This window comes from Bos javanicus, chromosome 12 (assembly GCF_032452875.1).
Source record: "Bos javanicus breed banteng chromosome 12, ARS-OSU_banteng_1.0, whole genome shotgun sequence".
In the NCBI taxonomy this organism is placed as follows: Eukaryota; Metazoa; Chordata; class Mammalia; order Artiodactyla; family Bovidae; genus Bos; species Bos javanicus.
In genome coordinates, this window is record NC_083879.1 from 50,894,190 (window position 1) to 50,915,830 (window position 21,641).

At 40.4% G+C, this 21,641-nt stretch overlaps 1 protein-coding gene across 18 annotated transcripts in view; it reads left to right on the plus strand.

Annotated features, from left to right (window-relative positions):
* The window catches only part of LMO7 (LIM domain 7), a 218,547-nt gene extending 197,875 nt beyond the window's left edge, over positions 1–20,672 (plus strand). For 7 of the 18 annotated variants that reach the window (XM_061435103.1, XM_061435104.1, XM_061435120.1 and 4 more), the window contains 13 exons: positions 313–369; positions 521–562; positions 2,248–2,273; positions 3,179–3,283; positions 7,671–7,763; positions 8,275–8,594; positions 9,533–9,598; positions 11,690–11,742; positions 14,313–14,526; positions 15,168–15,446; positions 17,254–17,362; positions 18,427–18,529; positions 19,905–20,672. In XM_061435103.1, coding sequence (XP_061291087.1) covers positions 313–369; positions 521–562; positions 2,248–2,273; positions 3,179–3,283; positions 7,671–7,763; positions 8,275–8,594; positions 9,533–9,598; positions 11,690–11,742; positions 14,313–14,526; positions 15,168–15,446; positions 17,254–17,362; positions 18,427–18,529; positions 19,905–19,927 — 1,490 coding nt within the window. In that variant the 3' untranslated portion in view covers positions 19,928–20,672. The remainder of the gene's footprint in view (positions 1–312; positions 370–520; positions 563–2,247; positions 2,274–3,178; positions 3,284–7,670; positions 7,764–8,274; positions 8,595–9,532; positions 9,599–11,689; positions 11,743–14,312; positions 14,527–15,167; positions 15,447–17,253; positions 17,363–18,426; positions 18,530–19,904) is intronic. The other 11 variants (XM_061435119.1, XM_061435117.1, XM_061435106.1 and 8 more) reach the window with 5 other exon arrangements.
* Positions 20,673–21,641: the final 969 nt, after the last annotated feature.

Consider the following 21,641-nt stretch of genomic DNA (forward strand, 5'->3'; position numbering starts at 1 on the left):
AGCTGTGTGATCTGGCGTGGAAGATAGTACTTCGGCTTCTATGAAACTATGATGCTAGCTGCTAAAATTTATTAATCAAAATATTAGTTCCTGTTACTAATTTGAACGTAGTTATAGACTACTAAAACTATGTGTGTCTGTGCATTGAAATAACCCCTATCTTCTATGGCTATCAGTTTTGTCACTTGAAAAATAATATTGCTACAGGTTGGAAAAATGTATCAAGTATCATTTAGTTTTCCAGTGGTGAGAGATTAAAATGAATGACATGATATTGATATACTTTTTTGTTTTTTTGTATTTTTCAACTAGCCTCTGAACCTATTTCTTTGAAAAACTTAAAAAGGCGATCACAGTTTTTTGAACAAGGTAAACTGCCAAGCTAACAATTCATGTACTTTCATGGAATTGTTCCCACTCTCCACTCTCTCCTGATAGTCTGTGGTGCTCGGCACTGAGCCTCTTCAATTTGGCCATCATTATGACCAAGCAACGTAACCCATTTCCATTCTTTCCCTAGGGTCATCAGGCTTTTCTTACAGTTCATGGGTCTACCTCTGTGGTAATGGGTCTTTGCGTGTCCTTTGTATACCTCTGAAGTTTGTTTTTTGTTTTTTTTTTTAATAAAAAAAATTTGAGATGCTGTTTAAACACACAGTTCTTGCCACTGGGTGACAGTGAGAAATGAGAAATTTCATGTATGCTTTACTGCTTCCTACAAATTGCATACTATTAGATTACACCAACATGCAATTGGCCAACTCCTAAAAAATCAAATTTTGGGCTATGGAAAATGCTCTGAATAAAGAGCAGAATCATTGAGTGCTGTGAGGATGATGACTTTGGACTGTTACTAGGACTGCTATGTTGACTTTGAAGTAAATTAAAGTAAATTTCGGACACACCTGTCAGCGAGTGTGCTTTGACATGCCCTGTGTTGGTGTAGTCGGGCAGTGCTGCTTCACAGGGTGCTTTGCATGTGGCTTTTCCTCCCCGTTCACCTTTGTCTCATGCTCTGTCTCATGGATGCAGTTTGAACTCTCTGTTTTGCAATCAAGAACTTAAAAGTAATATCCAACATTTGAGATGCAATGGCGCAGCCAGTAGGGAGTGTGCTGTTGGTGTCTAAAATGTCATTGTTTCTTACTTTTAAGATTATCCATAATATTTACAAACTTGCCTTATAACATGATACTTACTGGATCTGTGTATTTTGTGTTAATCTCCTCGTAGGCACTTTTGATGAATTAAGATCTCTTTTCAACCTTAAATAGAACTAGCTTACCAGCTGTGCACGTACAAGGGTCTATTTGTGTCAGTATCCTTGGTGGGTTTGACATTTTTTGTTCAACTCTGATTTTTCCGTGGTAATTTAATTGAAACCATATGATACTTCTAGTTCAAATTGGCTAAAATGAAGCAATTCCTTTTCTTTCTCCATGGTAATTTTCACTCCCTTTTCCTCAACAGACTATTTTAGGGAAAGAATATTTTCCTAAATCTCAAAGCAGTTTTCTGAAAAATTTCGTTGTGTAAGTGAATAATCTGACAGCTGAGGTTTCAGGAAAAATGAAAAAATACAGTACGAGAATGTATTTTATGAAATTTGCTTACATGTTTATAATCATTGTATTATATTCAGGCAAACACAGTTATGTAGGCCCCCTAAGAATAAAAAGAATGACCTTCTGCCCATAAGTTTACACGTGAAGTCTGAATCTTTGTGTTTCAAATAATAGGCAAGGAAAGGGAAATATTTCATGAACATGTTTGTTGGTGACTTATTTCAGAAAAGTAGCTCCTTGGCAATAAGCCCTGAAAAATGTGACTTACACCTGTCACAGTGTAATTGAATAGCAACGAGTAAAAAAATTGGGTTCTATAGATGTTGTAATATTTGAAATTCAATTTTTTTCTATTAGGCTATGAGAATATTATTCACCCTATTAATAAAAGGACCCTGAACCCCTTAGAAATATACCTGTATCTTTGCCCTAGCACCTCGAGCTGGGCTGTAACTTGGGCATTCACTGTTGATCTTTTTCACTGGCTTTGAATTCTGAAGATAAGTGACAAGCAGATGGAACTAAAGAGAGAAGCTTACTGTTGTTTGAAAACAACTGATGTCACTTAGTATACTGGCATAGAACCAGCTTAGTGATACAGTTTTCTGAAGGGAATTATTTCATAGAAACGAAGACTTATATTGTTTTTTTATTCTTTCCTTGCCCACATGCTGTAACATAGGAAGCTCCGATTCTGTGGTTCCTGATGTAAGTAGTCTTCGTTTGGTTTTGGAATAAACTAGGAGGCTTGGGTGGGGCTGAACTAGTAGTGCACAGTAGTATCACTTATTGTTACTTTAAGCTGCATGAGAGTTTATCCAGGAATGACCTTTCCAACATGAAGAGACCTTTTTTTAATTGAAGTACGCTGCTGCTGCTAAGTCGCTTCAGTCATATCAGACTCTGTGCGACTCCATAGACGGCAGCCCACTAGGCTCCCCAGTCCCTGGGATTCTCCAGGCAAGAACACTGGAGTGGGTTGCCATTTCCTCCTCCAATGCATGAAAGTAAAAAGTGAAAGTGAAGTCGCTCAGTCATGTCTGACTCTTAGTGACCCCATGGACTGCAGGCCACCAGGCTCCTCTGTCCATGGGATTTTCCAGGCAAGAGTACTGGAGTGGGGTGCCATTGCCTTCTCCGTAATTGAAGTATAGTTGACTTATAATATTGTGTTCATTTCCGGTGTACAGCAAAGTGATTCAGTTATATGTATATACGTTCTTTTTAAAATTTTGTCCATTATAATTTATTACAGGATATTGAATATAGTTCTCTGTGCTATATAATGAGACCTTGTCATTTATCCATTCTATATAAAACACTTTGCATCTTCTAATCCCAAACTCTCAATCCAGTACTCACCCATTCCCCTGCCCCCCTCCCCGTTGGCAGCCAGGAGTCTGTTGTCTATATTTGTGAATCTCTTTCTGTTTCTTAGGTGAGTTCCATTTGTGTTACGAGACCTACTTTGAAATATAAAGCCCATTCTCCTTTGGTACAGCATAGGTCAAGGGTGATCTGAATAATTCATGTATGCAAAAGTACTTCAGTAGATGACTTCATGAAGTAACATATTCTTCTTGGTTTGCCCCTCTTCTCTTATAACCTGGCAGCTTCCAGTCCCAACCATCAGTGCCCCAAGTCGCTGGGCCTGGGATCCAGAGGAGGAACGGAAGCGGCAGGAGAGATGGCAGAAGGAGCAAGACCGACTGCTGCAGGTAGAGCAAAGTAGAGTGGATCAGCAGAAGCTATATTTGCTCTAAGAGCTTCTCCTGCTCAGTGTCAACTGGTATTAAGAAGCAACTTGAAAAATGAAAAGCCAATAACCACATGATTAACAAATGCTTTGATATGTAGCATGTTTTGTATGAAATACTTTTCTGTTTTTGAAAATTTCTAGTGTCATCCTTTTTAAATTATTTATTAGTCCCTGGGTATATTTTTAGCCACCTTCATGGATCACCGTGCCCGAAGGGGCTTGCATAACTCAATGAAGCTATGAGCCATGCTGCGTAGGGCCACCCAAGGCAGATGGGTCACAGTGAAGAGTTCTGACAAAATCTGGTCCACTGGAGAAGAAAATAGCAACCCACTGCACTGTTCTTGCCTGGAGAACCTCATGGACAGTATGAAAAGGCAAAAAGATATGATGGCAGAAGATGAGCCCCCCAGGTTGGAAGGTGTTCAATACGCTACTGGGGAAGAGCTGAGGACAATTACTAATAGCTCTGGAAAGAATGATGTGGCTGGGCCAAAGCAGAAGCAGTGCTCAGTCGTGGATATGTTTGGTGGTGAAAGTAAAGTCCAATGCTGTAAAGAACAATATTGCATAGGAACCTGGAATGTTATATTCATGGATCAAATTAAGTTGGATGTGGTCAAGTAAGAGATGGTAAGAGTGAACTTCGACATCTTAAGAATCAGCGAACTGAAATGGATGGGAATGGGTGAATTTAATTGAGATGAGCATTATATCTACTACTGTGGGCAAGAATCCCTTAGAAGAAATGGAGTAGCTCTCATAGTCAACAAAAGAGTCTGAAATGCAGTGCTTGGAGGCAACCTCAAAAATGACAGAATGATCATGATTCGTCTCTAAGGCACACCATTCAACATTATAGTATTCCAAGTCTGTGCCCCAACCATTGAGGCCAAAGAAGCTGAAGGTGAACATTTCTATGAAGACCTACAAGACCTTTTACAACTAACACAAAAAACAGATGTCCTTTTCATCATAGGGGATTGTAATGCAAAAGTAGGAAGTCAAGAGATACCTGGAGTAACAGGCAAGTTTGGAGTACAAAATGAAACAGAGCAAAGGATTACAGAGTTTTGTCAAGAGAACACACTGGTCATGCAAACACCCTCTTCCAACAAACCAAGAGATGACTCTACACATGGACATCACCAGTTCTTTAATACTGAAATCAGATTGATTATATTCTTTGCAGCCAAAGATGGAGAATCTCTATATAGTCAGCAAAAACAAGACCGGGAGCTGAGTGTGGCTCACAGATCATGAGCTCTTTATTGCAAAATTCAGACTTAAGTTGAAGAAAGTAGGGAAAACCACCGGGCCATTCAGGTATGACCTAAATCAAATCTCTTAAGATGATATAGTGGAGGTGACAAATAGATTCAAGGGATTAGATCTGACAGACAGAGTGCCTGAAGAACTATGGACAGAGGTTCATAACATTGTGGAGGAGGCAGTGACCAAAACCATCCCAAAGAAAAAGAAATGTAAGAAGGCAAACAGGTTGTCTGAGGAGACTTCACAAATAGCTGAGAAAAGAAGAGAAGTGAAAGGCAAGGGAGAAAGGGAAAGATACATCCAACTGAATGCAGAGTTCCAGAGAATAGCAGGGAGAGATAAGAAGGCCTTCATTAGTGAACAATGCAGAGAAATAGAGGAAACAATAGAATGGGAAAGACGAGATCTTTTCAAGAAAATTGAAGATACCAAGGGAACATTTCATGCAAAGATGGGCACATTAAAGGACAGAAACAGTATGGACCTAACAGAAGTAGAACAGAACTATACAAAAAAGATCTTAATGACCAGATGACCATGATGGTGTGGTTACTCACCTAGAGCCAGACGTTCTAGAGTGTGAAGTTAGGTGGGCCTTAGGAAACATTACTACAAGCAAAGCTAGTGGAGGTGACAGAATTCCAGCTGAGCTATTTCAAATCCTAAAAGATGATGCTGTAAAAGTGCTGCAGTCAGTATGCCAGCAAATTTGGAAAATTCAGCAGCACCACAGGACTGGAAAAGATCAGTTTTCATTCCAATCTCAAATAAGGGCAATGCCAAAGAATGTTCAAACTGCTGTACAGTTGTGCTTATTTGACATTCTAGCAAGGTTATGCTCAAAATCCATCAAGATAGGCTTCAGCAGTATGTGAATCCAGAACTTCCCAATGTACAAGCTCAGTTTCGAAGAGGCAGAGGAACCAGAGATCAAATTGCCAACATTCATTGGATCATGGAGAAAGCAAGGGAGTCCCACAAAAACATCTACTGCTTCATTGACTATACGAAAGCCTTTGACCGCATGGATCACAACAAACTGTGGAAAATTCTTAAAGAGATGGGAATACCAAACCACCATACCTGTCTTCTGAGAAACCTGTATGCAAACCAAGAAGCAACATTTAGAACCATACATGGAACAACGGACTGATTCAAAATTGGGAAAGGAGTACAAAAAGGCTATATATTGTCACCCTTCTTATTTCATTTATAAGTAGAGTATATCATGCGAAATGCTGGGCTGGATAAATCACAAGTTGGAATCAAGATTGCCAGAAGAAATATTAGTAACCTCAGATATGCAGATGATACTACTCTAATGGCAGAAAGTGAAAAGGAACAAAAAAGCCTCTTGATGAAAATGAAAGAGGACAGTGAAAAAGCTGGCTTGAAACTCAGCATTTAAAAAACTAAGATCATGGCATGCAGTTCCATCACTTCATGGCAAATAGAAGGGGAAAAAGTGGAAGCAGTGACTTCCCTCGAAGGGGTCTTCCCTTATAGCTCAGTCAGTAAGGAACCTGCCTGCAATGCAGGAGGCCCAGGTTCAATTTCTGGATCAGTCAGATCCCCTGGAGAAGGAAATGGCAACCCACTCCAGTATTCTTGTCAGAAGACTCGCATGGACAGAAGAGCCTGGTAGGCAGGCTGTAGCCCATGGGGTCTCTAGAGTTGGATGGACACGAGTTAGTGACTAAACCACCACCACCACGAGAGACAGATTCTATTTTCTTGGGCTCCAAAATCACTGTGGATGGTGACTGCAGCCATGAAATTAAAAGTTGCTTGCTCCTTGGAAGAAAGGCTCTGACAAACCTAGGCAGCATATTACAAAGCAGAGACATCACTTTGCTGACAAAGGTCTGTATGGTCAAAGCTATGGTTTTTCCAGTAGTCATGTACGGATGTGAAAGTTGGAACATAAAGAAGGCTGAGCACCAAAGAACTGATGCTTTGAATTGTGGTACTGCAGAAGACTCTTGAGAAACTTTTGTACTGCAAGGAGATCAAACCAGACAATCCTAAAGGAAATCAACCCTGAATATCCGTTGGAAGAACTGATGCTGAAGCTGAAGTTCCAATACTTTGGCCATCTAATGCAAAGAGCTTACTCATTGGAAAAGACCTTGATGCTGGGAAAGACTGCAGGCAAAAAGTGAAGTGGGTGGCAGAGGATGGGATGGTTATATAACATTACAAACTTAATGAACATGAACTTCAGCAAACTCTGGGAGATAGTAGAGGACAGAGGAGCCTGGAGACCCCTGTCTGTGGGGTTGCAAAGAGTCAAACATGACTTAGGGATTGAACAACAGCAAATATTTTTAGATAGTGTAGCACCATCATTTTGTGGCTTTTCTTATTCATGAGAGGTCTATAGATTTGTAAGGACCTACCCACATACACTTGAGAAGACTCTTGAGAGTCCCTTGGACTGCAAGGAGATCCAACCAGTCCATTCTGAAGGAGACCAGCCCTGGGATTTCTTTGGAAGGAATGATGCTGAAGCTGAAACTCCAGTACTTTGGCCACCTCATGCGAAGAGTTGACTCATTGGAAAAGACTCTGATGCTGGGAGGGATTGGGGGCAAGAGGAGAAGGGGACGATGGAGGATGAGATGGCTGGATGGCATCACTGACTCGATGGACATGAGTCTGAGTGAACTCCGGGAGTTGGTGATGGACAGGGAGGCCTGGCGTGCTGCGATTCATGGGGTCACAAAGAGCTGGACACGACTGAGCGACTGGACTGAACTGAACCCACATACACTGTACGCTCGGTCTATTGCAGAGTAATTCAGTGCCCCTTCCAGTTAGCTGGGGGATTCCATGAATTACAGCCATGGGAAAAGGTGGTTATGGGTTCGGTTCTCCATGTCTACTCTTCCTATCTGCATTTTAGCTCAATATGAGCTATTTTCTATGTTAGTGATGCAAATCTGATTGGTTAAATCAGTGTCTCTGTCTTTAAATATGGAGGTAGATGGTAGAACCGGCCAAAATCCAAATAAGGGATTGTTTAATATCATTAGCATATTAATTAATTAATATGACATCTCATCTTATAGGAAAAATATCAACGAGAACAGGAAAAACTGAGGGAAGAGTGGCAGAGGGCTAAGCAGGAGGCTGAGAGAGAGAATTCCAAGTACTTGAATGAGGTAGTATTGGATCATGTCATCTTCTTTCTTCCCTACCTTGTTGCTGAAAGTGGCTGTAAAATGGAACTACCCCGTTTCACATGGCTTTGGTCACACTTTCACTTATGTTGCTCTCTCAATGTACCAGGCTGTAGTTTCCACAATTTTGCTTTGATGTTTCAGCCTTTCTTCTAGTTGCTCTGCTATGTCACTAAGCAATCCTATCAGTAGGCTTTAAGTGCGTCTTCCTCTTCTGTGTTACAGTTCCACTCCCCACATGTGATTTTGTCTGTGATAAAACTGTTTTTTTTTTTTTTTAATCTTTTTAGAGCATTTTTAATTAGAGCATATTATTGGTCTTGGTTTCTTCCATACATCAATGTAAATGAGCTCTAAAACTATATATATTATTTCAAGTGGAATTCTGGGCCAACTACAATAAGTATCATTTAAAACTGAATATAGACATGTCTTTGTGGAATGATAGAAATGCACAGATTTAGACGGGTTTCTCTTCTCCCTGGTCATGTAGGAACTGATGGTCCTGAACTCAAACAGCATTTCTCTGACGGCCCGGGAGCCTGCCCTGGCCACCAGGGGTGAGGAGTCCAAGTCTCCTGACAAGGAAGGAACCCGGGCAGAGGAAAAGATGAGGCACCAGCAGCAGGAGGAAGATGCGAATGAGGACCAAAGGAAGAAGCTGCAGGAACAACTCACTCTTGAGAGAGAGAGGAAGTTGAAGGAGCAGCAGTATCAGGAAGAGCAGCAACAGAAGCGGCGTGAAGTGGAAGAGCAGAAGCACCAGGCAGAGAAAGAGAGGGAAACTTCCATCAAAATATACCAGTACAGAAGGTCTGTCTCCACGGCCAGAGGGCACGTGTGGTTTTTCAATTGTCTTGGCTTAGTTGAACGGATACAGCCATATCCATTCCCTACTTCAGAGGCACCTACTTGGTCCTCTTGCTCCCCACCGTCCATCCTCTATGCAGGGGAACCCATGCAGAGTGAACCCTTTCCATCGTCAGTCTGAGCTTGTCACCTGACTTCCTGCTCCGAGTTCTCCTGTTGCTCCCTGCCATATTACAACATCATCCAAAGTCCTTACCAAAGCCCAGGTAGCTTGGGTGAGCTGCATCTTGGCTTTCTGGTCTACCCAGCTTCTGACCACTCTTCACCTCACTTGGTCACTTGCAGTCACACTGGCCTCCTTTTCCCTCCATAAAAATGTCCTATTTATTCTGCCCTGAGACTTTCACATTTTCTAGTCCCTGTATCTGGAGAAGGCTTCCCTTACATGCTTGTGTAGCTCAGTCATTTTCTTTAAGTCTCTACTCCTATGTCACCTTGTCAGGCTTTGGAGAATACCTCACCTGACATACAAGCCTCTTCCCTCACCCCGTCTCTCCAGTTATGCACTTGCCTGCTTTACATTATGCATTTATTTACTCATCTGTTAACCTGCCTATCCCACTAAAATGTATTAAGAGGCCATAAGTGTGTTTTGTTTACCAGCCCAGTCCTGGAATAGTACTGAAACATAGCAGGCAATCAGTGTATGTTTGCAGGATGAATGAATTGCAAATGTCTATTGATGGTAGTGGGTCTCTGTTTTTTGTAGAGATGGATTAAAATACTTCTGTTTGTTTAGTTTTCAACTCAGAGACCATTCTGAGAATGGTCTATTCTGAGAAAGAGGCTATAATAACATTATTTTGATATTCATTTCTTAAACTCTGAGAAGGCATTAAATTCTAACATTTTGAACCATAAACTCCTTTTCCATCTTTTAGGCCTATTGATTCCTATGACATACCAAAGAGAGAAGAAGAATCTTCAGGGTTGCTTCCTAGTGACAGGTGTGTAGAACTTCAATTATAATTTGGTGGGAGTAATTGACTTCAGATGAATATCTGAGGGCTTGTGTAAGGTTTTGTAGGACTGAGTTAACACTTGCTCTTTTATGGGATACAGAGATATTCTGCTGATTGATCTTTGTATCAATTGGCTTTTGCTGTGTAACCAACTACCGCTGAACTTAATGACGTGATTATGATTTTGTGGTCAGCATTTTGGACTAGACTTAGTCGCTGGTTCTTTTAGTTGACTGGATTCTTAGTGTATCTACCACCAGTTTACTAAGCAATTCTGCTTTGGGAGTTGACTGGCTGTCAGCAGGGGCAATGAGAGCAACTGGGCCATATGTCTTTCAACATCCAGCAAGCCAGTGCAGTCTCCTCCACATGTGGCTAGACAAAGAAAAGAGAGAGAATTAAAGAGAGGAAGTATGCAAGGCAGTTTGTAGTCTAAGATCTGACCTGGCACACCATTGCTCTGCCACATTTTGTTACCTAAAGTCACAAGCCCAGCCCAAGTTCACGGAGAAGAGAAGAACCCTACCTCTTTGTGGGAGGAGCCACAATGCTAGTGGAAGGGACACAGAAAAAGTGTGTTTGTTTTTGCAATCTACCTGAAGCTTTATTTTAAAGGAGTTATAAGCAATAGTTTGAGTTTACTGAACGTTCCATTCAGACATCTGAAATGAACCTTGAAGACTTTTTCTTTGTTTGATGAGAACTACTGGTCAGTTTCAGGGAATGAAGATCGGATTTCAGATACCTGAAAAGTTATACATTTCCTAAAATATTAAATTTGACATTTTAAAGTAATTTTAAAAATGCTTTGCACTCGAAATCACTTAGGACTTCTGAAAAGTCTGTATTTATCCATTATATGACTATTAATTTGTGTTTTTGCAGCTAAAATTTCTTTAGCAAGTTTATCTTAGAGATAGGGGAAGACTCATCTCTATAGGCAATCAGGATGACTGAACAGGACTCAAGACTAGAAAGGGAAAAGAAAAGGAATATACATAAAAGTAGTAATGAGCTGACATTAAGCTAGAAAAAATTTCTAGTGATGGATGACCTTATTTACAGTCATTGTTTCTGAATAACTCTAGATCATTAAAATGTGTATCTGTCTTTTTTTAAAGATATGATTTACTTATATATTTAAATAAGCCTCATGTATGTAGCTCATTACCTTGAGAAAATAATTAGATTGCTGAGAAAGGAAACTTAAGGAATCCCAGAAAATATGAAATATTATAGGCAGTTGTGATAAAGCATGCCCTAGAGGCATTAAGGAGTATAGCTTAGACATCATGCATTAAAAGCATTTTCTCCTATGTTAATACAAATGAAACCATTCATGAATGTTGCTAACAGTTATGATACATTTTGTGTTGCATGTAATTATGTGCTATATTAATATGTTATAAATGTGCATATATATATATGATAATGCACATTATATATTATTATTTGTTATTACTAATATTTGAAATTGTGCCCAGAAAGGGAAAATGAGATGAGCATGTATTGATATATAGACCCAAGTTTACCATCACAGAATCAGGCCATTTCAGAAGTTGCCTATGTCAGTGTGCTCCAGCACCTCTTTGGAATGCTAGGATGGCATTTGAGGAGTTACTGTGTCAGAGTAGGACCCTAAGGCCCCTAAGTTGACTTCCTAACCCTTGGGAGCATGGAGGAAACATTTTCAGTCTGATGTTAGGCTGTCTGATAATAGATGCTTCATATAGCCTGGTAAGATTGATATCTGGTAGAGAAGAGGGTCAGAGTATTCAAGTCATTTGAAAAAGTCATAGGATTTCATTGTCATCAAACTGAGAGGATTGTCACATGCTTCTGTCTGTTTCTAGCATCATGCTCTTTTCTCTTTAGAGAAGTCACCGTTTTCTGCTAGTTTGTACAACATGAAAATTTCCTTCATTTTCCAACGTGAAAAATTTATTTATGAAAATAAATATGGCTCTCAACAGGCATGGAAAATAAATCAACTGCTTTAAATATAATCTTTTTTTACTTCATAAATACAAAAAGACTGTTCTTCATGAGATATATGTAATGTGTTCTATGTTTTAGGAATAAATCCAGATCTACTACTGAATTGGACGATTTCCCCACAAATAAAAATGGTAAATGTGAATTTTTTTCAAAATTCTTCAGCATGATTGCTTAACTATGCTATCACACCCTATGATTACTATTTTTAAGGTCAAGACATTTCAGGCTCATTAAGATTACATATTTGAAATACTACGGATTTTTAGCATTTACATATCAGAGCAGAATTATCTTGTGCTTATTTTGGCTTGACTTTATAATAGAAGGAGTACTGCAAGATTAAACTGATTATAGATAGCTTAGAAATTATGTGAAAAATTTGCAAAGTGATGCTAATACCGTGTGGTATAGTGGATTTTATTTTGCTGCCAAAGAATTGGGACAGTAGTTTTCTGCAGAGGACCAGGGAAATTGTATATAAACCTGAAACTGGACATGTAAACGACAAGATAGCAAAAAATTCAAAATGATGATTTCACTAACTTGGCAAAAGCAATTTGAAACCTGATATTTTTAGTATAAAGTGAATTTCTGGACCATAGATAACTGAGGTTATGTAACTAAGGGAAGAAAACTAATCAGAAATACCATTGGAAGCAGAGTTTGCATACCAGGCTTTGAGTTAGGGAGGTGCTGGTCAGTTATGTAAATGACTGAAGATCCAGCTGAAGATTGAGGTGGACTCGGTGGACACGCCCGTTTAAGTGGAAGACTACTCCCCAGTTCCAGTGTGTCACTGCCTTGTGGGGAGATACAGACTTGGGATTGCCAACTCTTTCTATTGAAAAACAGAAATTAAAAAAAAGTCTGAATTTTTATTTTAAGGAAGTTTGACCGGGAATTTAAAAAATTGTATAACCCTCTGTGAGCCAAACAATATCCACAGGCCCCAGTGGTCTGATGGCAGCTAGTTTACAAAAACCTTGAGTTAAAGCTTGTAGAATTTATAGTTTCTAGTAGGTTTCATGATCACCCCCTTTCCCTTAACACAGGGAACCTTTCCTTATCTGGTCCTAGTTTAACTCTTTGGCCTATTTTGTTGTTTTCTCCAGAAGGGTCCCTTAAATATAACCAAACTATTCTCTCATTTTCCAACTTATCAGATGCTTTCTGATCTGGTTCCTCTGGTCTTACCTGTTTGGATTTCCAGTTTCCTCTCCCCAACTGTGCCCTGAGGTCACCATTAAAATAATAGTTTAAGTACTTCCATCTGCCATGAAACATTTTTAACATACAGTGATCATATTCTCATTTGAAAGTAAACACATGACCTGTTAGTAATAACAAGTGTGACTCTTGGAAATAGTCTTAATATTTGTGACTTGTATTATTGATCTGGCTATTTTTGTACATATATTTCCTCCCTTGAATAGCACACAGTAGACATTATCAAATATTTTGTTGGAAAACTTGGTTATTCCAGTATGGCATCTTTAAAATAGGAAACATTTTATTCTAAATCTGACCAAATTGAAAAGATGTGTGTATGTACCAATGTAAACATAGATGTGTATAAGAAATTTTTGGTGGCCTTGCTCATTGCTTCCTGGAAGATGAACTATGGCAGAGTGAATTTTGAAAGAAAGACAGTAGCCATGAGTCTGGAGAGCAAATGAAAAATCCTTAGGTGAAATTTCCTAATCCAAATTAAAACGGGGAAGTTCCCTCAAAATTATGGATGTTTTACTCAAGTCAGGAATTCATCAGCAAATCTAAGGAGACAAAACCTTTAGGATAAAACCTGACTTAATTGTCATTCGTAAATTCAACATCCAAACTACCATTCTGTAAGTTCTCTTAAAAGAGATACAAGTCTGATAACATTCCTTAGCCATCATTTGGATTACTTGGCTATTTTTCAGTTTCACAAAAGCCATTTCAGTGATTGAGTATGCTGTCATTCCTACGGTCTGGTCATGACTTGTTCTGTGACTTAACACCATGACTTGCACCATGTCAGCTGGAAAGAAAAGAAAGTGAAAGTTGCTCAGTCGTGTCCCACTCTTTGCGACTCCATGGACTATATAGTCCTGGAGTTCTCCAGGCCAGAATAATGGGGTGGGTAGCCGTTCCCTTCTCCAGGAGATCTTTTCAACCCAGGGATCAAACCCAGTTCTCCCACATTGCAGGCGGATTCTTTACCATCTGAGCTACTAGGGAAGCCCCTTGTCAGCTGGAGGTATATGCCTTTGTGTCTGGCTTTCTTCCCAGGGTGAGTGTATATTTTTTGAAAGAATAGAAAGCCCTGTTCCCTTGCAGAGTTATCACAGCAAGCATTCAACGAGCAGATGCTTGACTGATTTTAATTTAGCAAGGAAGGAAATAATGGAAGAGAAACTTTGTGGATGAGCAGTTTGTCATTTAATACTGCTGCAATCAATACCAGTTGTCTCCTTTTTAGGCAGCTCCTTAGTTTTCTCGAGTGTCCCCCTGGTATGCCTCTGGGACTGGAATTGGAATTTCCAGGGACAGGAGAGACTGTTGCTTTATCTTCTGAGGCAGCAGTCTCATTGAGAATTGATAATGTGAGCCTGTGTGCCCACTGTCTCATTCTTTTTTTGGTTCCACTGTATTTGGAGATTTAATTACTATCCTTGTTTTTAATGCACTAATCCTGCAGCTTTCGATATTTTTAATTTAGGAAGCAATAGATATGCAGACCGAAGTGGGAACAGTAGCTCATCACAGAAGAGCTCGAAGAAGGAACCAGCGCCATCAGGAGCGGAGTTGGAGAGACAGCAAATCCTCCAAGAAATGAGGAAGAGAACTTCTCTTTATGATGACAACAGCTGGATCCGACAGCGCAGTTCCAGTGTCAACAAAGAGCCTATTTGTCTGCCTGGGATTATGAGAAGGTGTGAGGCATCTTTGGAATGATTTCCCTTTCTGTATTGAGGTGCAGATATTTAATTTCTAGGCATGCTGGCTACTTTGGATGAAAGAGATGTCATCGTTTCTTTTACTTAAGATTTTGTGAGAGAAAGAGAAGCAGAACCAATGTCATTGGGCACTTGTCACGGAGCACTGATTAGTGGCAGACACTTGGCAGGCACTTTGTCTACATCATCTCACTTCATCTGGGAAGAATGTCTTGAGGCAGGAATGGTAATTCTGCTTTTCCACAAAGAAGCTGTGGCTTGAGTAAGGAATGCATGTGGACAAAATCACATGGCTAGTAGGCTGCAAGGCTGGATGTGGAGTTCTGATGTGTGATTCAGGCATTTAAATGACATGCTTAGTGCTCCCTTGAATAATGAATTTTAAAAAAATGAAGCCTCTGTTTATAATAAGATAATGGTTAGATTGGAATTATGAAAATGGTGTTCACAAAGTGTGGAAACCTGGTATTTGCAACTTCAAGGAAAATATATAGATAGAAATTAATTCAGATGAGAGGATGAACTAAGCAGAGGTATCAGGGATAAATGAATACTGAAGCTACTTTTGTTTAGTATTTCCACCACTGATAAACTGATGAATCCTTTCTGTGTTTCAGAGGTGAATCTCTAGATAACCTGGATTCCCCAAGAACCAATTCTTGGCGACAGTCCCCGTGGCTCAGTCAGCCGTCAGGAGTCTATGCCTCTTCCTCCGTCCAAGACTTCAGTCGCCCCCCACCTCAGCTGTTGTCCACATCAAACCGTGCCTACATGCGGAACCCCTCCTCCAGCGTCCCCCCTCCCTCAGCTGGTTCTGTGAAGACCACCACCCCGTCCCCCATACCGCGTAGCCATTCCCCCGCGGCTCCGCAGCCAGGCTCCCAGCCACGCAACAGGTGAGGCCCTTAGGGTTTTCCTTTTTCTTTCTTTAGACCCAAGGGATAGTTTTCATTAAAAATTTCCCCGGATCTTGTCCAAGCTTTCCAATGAAAAAGAAAAACAAGGCTTTTTGAATGTGTCAAATTTAGTGTTCCTTTCCCAGATCAATTCAGAAGGCTTCCTTAATGTCTTTCCATGGCAACCCAAGGGTATTTATGGATGTCTTATGAAGCCATGGAGGCCTTTAAAAATGTTATGACTCTGCCACTGTCTCATTTACTTGGGCCTGTGGTCAGTATCTCAAATGCAGACAGACCTAAATAGTTCTCAGCTGTGGAATCATAAAAACGTACAGTAGCTCGTGAATGCATGGCAAAGTGATGAGTAAAAGCAGTACTGTAAAATGTTGGACTATTTTAATGAGACTGTAATATACACTCATTTTATAGGGACTGAGTGTAAAGGACATTGTAACCCAGCCCCATCATCTGTGGAATTTTGAGCAAACTGGCTTTAAAAATTCTCAAGTTATTTATTGCATTTGGGGCTTTTGATTTCCAAAACCATTGCTTGTCTCTTGTCTGGCTGGTCAGCATCTTGCTGAGATCACATCAACTGAATTCTGCAGGTCATATGCTGTGGGAACTATGAGCGTTAGAGTGGTGGGTCTTGTTTTTTGATACGGAGTAGAGCTCAGACATCAACATGTGTTGGGGTTTTAGGTCTGTGTGGCTTCTCCACAAACCCTGATGCTTCATGAAACCACATCTAGCAGTGTTTCTGCTGAGACCTGAAGGGAGTTCTCCCAGCCTGTAATGCTGATGAAATACTGCAAAGTAGAAACACAATGATTAATATTGAGATTTTTTTTAAGCTATCAACTAAAGGATTTCATTCAGAGAAGATATTTTTATTCCAGCTAAAATGTGTCTCAGAGTTTGAATTGAGGGAAGGAGCGATGAGGATTCATGGTAAATTTGGAGTTAAGAATAGAATCAGGGGAAGGCAAAGGAGAGAGAGAGTACCTGTTTACTTACTGAGAATCCTGCCCTTGGAAAGCAGAAAGGAGACAGGGCTATGGGCTTCTCTGCCCTGAAAAGATCTCTCTGTAGAGCACAAGGTGCTCTAACATGGGACATTCAACAGCAATGCCTTTTGCAGTGACACTGAAGTGCTGTGCCCATCCTGTGGGATGCAAAGATAAGAAGTAGCCTTCACCTTCCCATCGGGGAGAGGAGATGAGACTTGTAAACAAAGCAAAGCAGAGACTCGCCATGCCTATCTGAATGCCAGCTGTAGTAGTTTTCACGTCATTCTTCTCAGAAGCAGTCCAGTAAGCCAGAGGCATTAAGGAAAGCTCTAAGGAAATGCTTCTGTGTAACTAGGTTATTGGGTGAATGAGAAGGAGGTTGACAAAATAAGGGTGTGGAAGTAGCTGGGGATGCTCTTTTAGTGGCAATAAGCAAAGAACATGATAAGGGATGTGCTTGGGTGGCTTTACCTGGCAAGAAGATGTTGGCTGGATTAGAAGGGCATGAGAACCTTGCCGAGTACAGATGTGGCCTAAGGGCGATAGCAGAATGGACCGATGACACAGAAATCATTCAGTTCTGTTAACTAGATGTCAAGGGTACCAGAACCATTGTGGAGATCCTTCAAGGTACAGTATAATCAAGCCATAATTGGTTGGCTGGTGAAAGTTTTCCTCCCATGAATATGTAAAGACTTTCATAAGGGATGGTTCATGTTAATACCAGAATGTGATCTTTAGATGAGAGGTTTGAAACGGATGAAAGCCCCCTTCCGTTCTCGTCCTGCGTCTAGGTCGGTCAGTGGGAAGCGCGTGTGCTCCTGCTGTCATAACATTCTGGGCAAAGGAGCAGCCATGATCATCGAGTCCCTGGGTCTTTGTTATCATTTGCATTGTTTTAAGGTGAGACTAAGCCAAATAGCCTGCAGGCCTGCAACGCTTTGCTTGGAGAGCGCATGGCTGCTTTGGGCGCTGGGTGTGGACCCGCCACTAACAAGCTAGGTGCTGCCTCCATCGGTCTACGCTGCACTTGGAATCACAAATGGCTTCCTGCTGCTGCTGCCTTCTCAGACCTTGACCCTGGAGGCACCATGCGCTTCCTATCTCCAATCTAAGATTCTATAAGTAAAGTTTACAGTGCGTAAATGCTTCTTCTAACATGCTGCTATGGTTATTAACAGCATGGGGATATAAATTATAAGTGTCCAGAAACCTAGCTTTGAATAGGGAGAGTGTGAAAGAAATTACATTGTAAATTTTTTTACAGTTGCAGCTAAGGTGTTCTTACACATAAGAAAGAAGTAAGGCTATATAACTGCCTTATTTTGCAGTATCTGTCTTTAGAGACACAGCTATTTGATTCTTGAACTTGTGTTGGGCCAGAGAGAGAACTTCTGGTTGTTGATCCTGGAGTCCTGCAGAGCTCAACTTGTTTTAAGCTTGTCTGACTGTGGCTCGGGTTGTTTCCTGGCATAACAGAATGAGTCAAAGTCATTAGTGTTTGAGCATGTGGAGCCAAACTACCCAACCATGGGTATTTTGGGAAAGCACCATGTGTGAACACTCATGGGGATGCCTGCATGGCCCACTCCAGGGCAGAGAGCCAGAAACCTAGTCTTCTTGCCCTTGGCCAGTTCCTTCCCGTGGTGCTTTAGCCTGTCCATCCCCCCGGGAGAAAGGAAGCGTTAGCTTCTTTAAGCCAATCAGCGAATCATTTCTACTCTTTTGGTATAGTTAGAATGAAATCTTGGCTGTTAAAATTGGCTTTATGAATTCTTTAATGTCTCATCCGCAGGCTTTATTTTAACCTCATTATCTTTTGGCCTTTTTTTTTCCCTCTTTGCTGAAATGTCTCTAAGAGCTTAGAAACTGCATTTTATTTTGCTCATTTTTTTTCCTTCTGGGAGTGTCCCAGGGGTTCTTGAGCTAAGTGTGGGTGTTTCCTGTTGTTTTTGTTTCTCTCTCAGTGTGTGGCCTGTGAGTGCGACCTTGGAGGCTCTTCCTCAGGAGCCGAAGTCAGAATCCGAAACAACCAACTGTACTGCAACGACTGCTATCTCAGATTCAAATGTAAGAGAGCAAATCAGGGAGAAAATTTCTTATCTTTTACAGAGAGCACGGGTTCCCATGTACTTCGCTGAACCTACGACCAGCTCCCCTTCCAGCTCCCCTTCAAGCTCTCTGCCCTAGAGCTCCAGGCTTTAGGAATCTCACTATATCGCCCTCAAAGAGGGTCCAGTGAGTGGATCAATGGGTCAGTTCTCAGGTTCCAGCTCCACAGGGTTGGGTGTGGGGCCGAGGACCTGGAGACGGATGTGGACTGGGGAGTCAGGACAATGTTTAGTGTAGTTTAGTCTGCTCAGAGTCTAGAGAAGCTTCTAGACTCAAGACTACAAATCAAGTCGGTTAAAATGAATCTTCTCTACAGTCTCTCATCTGTTGCTTGGCTAAGGATTGGCCCCCTCATAGTTTTAGCTGATTTCTATTATTTACCAATGTGGGTCTGATTATGTGATTTAGAATATGACCAACTTAAAGACTGTGGTTTAAAAGGATAATAAAGAATAGTCAGTGTATGTTTGTTACTATATAATCATATCCTATCAACATATACAATAGTTTAAAAAGAGCATTAATTCTGATTGCATAGTCTTTCAGTGTCATTTTTGAAAAAACTGGGTTTTTAAAAAACTTCACATGCTATTTTGTGTCGAAGCATGTTTTTGCCTGTAAGTGTGCTATAAAATATAGGATAGCGTAATTGGATCGCCTGTTGTTTATAGCTACATAAAGACAACCATTCCTCCTTTTCATATTTTGAGCCTTGATGCTGGTAACATGTGTTTCTTCCTTATTGTGAAAGGGTCTTGGTTACAAGTGTATCAGCAAAACCATATGCTTTTGAGCTCTGAGGTATTTATATGGCCTTTCTGTGACGAGTGCTTTGGAAGTGGCGTCAGCTCGGTCAACTCTCTCTTATCTGTCAGCGTGTTTTGAGCCTCCTTTTGCCATTGGTTCAGGCCATTCCTGGATGCCAGCACTGAGGCTGGAGACTGTCAAGGCTGGGCATGAAATGGGGGGAGTGTGTGTATGTGTGTGAGCTTTTCTCTCTCTAGTCCAAATTCCAAAGCCAAATATAATTGATTTTTGAAATCAACATGGAAAAACTGCCCATGCCTTTTCTCTCCTCCAGGACAAATAACAGAGAGTTGAGTGTAACTTGTTTCTGTATCCACAGTTAATTTTTACTCCCATTTTTGCAAAGAAAAGACTTGCTAACCCAGACTTTGTGGGTTTGCCTAGCTTTATCCTAAGTGAGTAACAGAGTTATTCTTTCTACCTCATGGGGTCATTCTCTGAGCCATTCCTACCATGAATCCCGGTGGCAATATTCGAGTGTTTCTGAATCTAAGTGCTTTTCTTTCTTCTCTCCTTGCCTGATCAGCTGGACGGCCAACCGCCATGTGATGTCAGCCTCCACCCGAAAGCCCTGTTGCAGATAGAAGAAGAGGTGGTTGCCGCTGATATAGATATATAAATACATGTTGTAACATCCTTTTGCTCTGTTTTTTAAAAAAGAATAACACTTTTTCTGACCTCTTTAGATTACATCAGAGCATTATAGTCTTGGTAGAACCTGTATTTTTGTTGTTTATTTATAAGACGGTAATGATGTGTGGCAAAAAGTGCAGTATTTCCTTTTTGAATTCAGTATCATAAGAGCACAGGAAAAAACAAGAACTTCAAAAAAATTTTATTTTTGAGGCTGATAAGGATCTGATTGACTTTCTAGCGGTGTTATGAAGAGGGTTATTTTATTGTTTTTTTTTTTAAACTCTGAAACATTATTTGAAATAGTTAATATAAATATGTAATTGCATTTGCTCTGTTTATTATAAAATATACTAAATTAATGCAGAGCCATATGGAAAATTTCACTAAAATCTACTCCTAAATTTGCTTTGCGTATCCTTCTTTTCATTTATGTAATATTATGGTTAATTTTTTTTTGTAGCTTATGTAACATTTTATTTGCTTGATGAGGGGAGCTTTATTTTCTTCACCAGAATTGTTGCTAAGCAGTTCTCAGTAGAAAGCTGCTGCTTTTCATTCATGAAAATTATCATGGTTTGTATGCCAGAAGTTTTCTTCAGAAACTAGTGAGCCTTTCTGTACAATTGCATTTGTAAATAAACTTGCTTGATGCATTTAAGGAGTGTTTCCTTTTCTTCTCTATGTATCTGTTTGTCAGCCTTCCAAGACTTTTAATTATGTTTCAGTGTGTGGCTTTTCTGATACTAAGTTTTATTTTTAGCATCTTTGCTGCTGCTACTAAGTTGCTTCAGTCGTGTCTGACTCTGTGCGACCCCATAGGTGGCAGCCCACCACGCTCCCCTGTTCCTTGGATTCTCCAGGCAAGAATACTGGAGTGGGTTGCCATTTCCTTCTCCAGTGCAGGCATACATGCTAAGTCACTTCAGTTGTGTCTGACTCTGTGTGACCCTATGGACAGCAGCCCCCTAGGCTCCTCTATCCAAGGACTCTCCAGGCAAGAATACTGGAGTCGTTTGCCATTTCCTTCTCCCTTTAGCATCTTTCAGTTCAGTTCAGTTCAGTCGCTCAGTCGTGTCCGACTTTTCGCGACCCCATGAATCGCAGCACGCCAGGCCTCCCTGTCCATCACCAACTCCTGGAGTTCACTCAGACTCACGTCTGTCGAGTCAGTGATGCCATCCAGCCATCTCATTCTCTGTCGTCCTGATATACAATAAAATGCACAAATGTAAACTATACAGTGACAAGTTTGACACGTGTATACCTGTGAAACTATAACTGTAATTGTGATATTGTTTTTCCTGAAAAATTTTAACAAGAAACTTTGTTTTTGATGGAAAGTTGCTTTTGAATGCAATATGTTTTTATGATAAGAGGTGAAGTGAATGATGAATTGTTGAATGATTTGCAACAAATCTTTACCTATTCTTTTGCTCCTTTGGTAATAAGAGGAGATTATAATTTTTGAACATATATAGGGCAAAAAATATAGAGAGACTAATGTTTTAGAAATGTGGCATAAGCGTGCAAGAATATTGAACTTTAGCATGTTTCAAGCAAAAATATAAACTTACTTGAATCCTTCATAGTAATGAAACTGGAGTTGATAATTCTAGGATATGAGAAC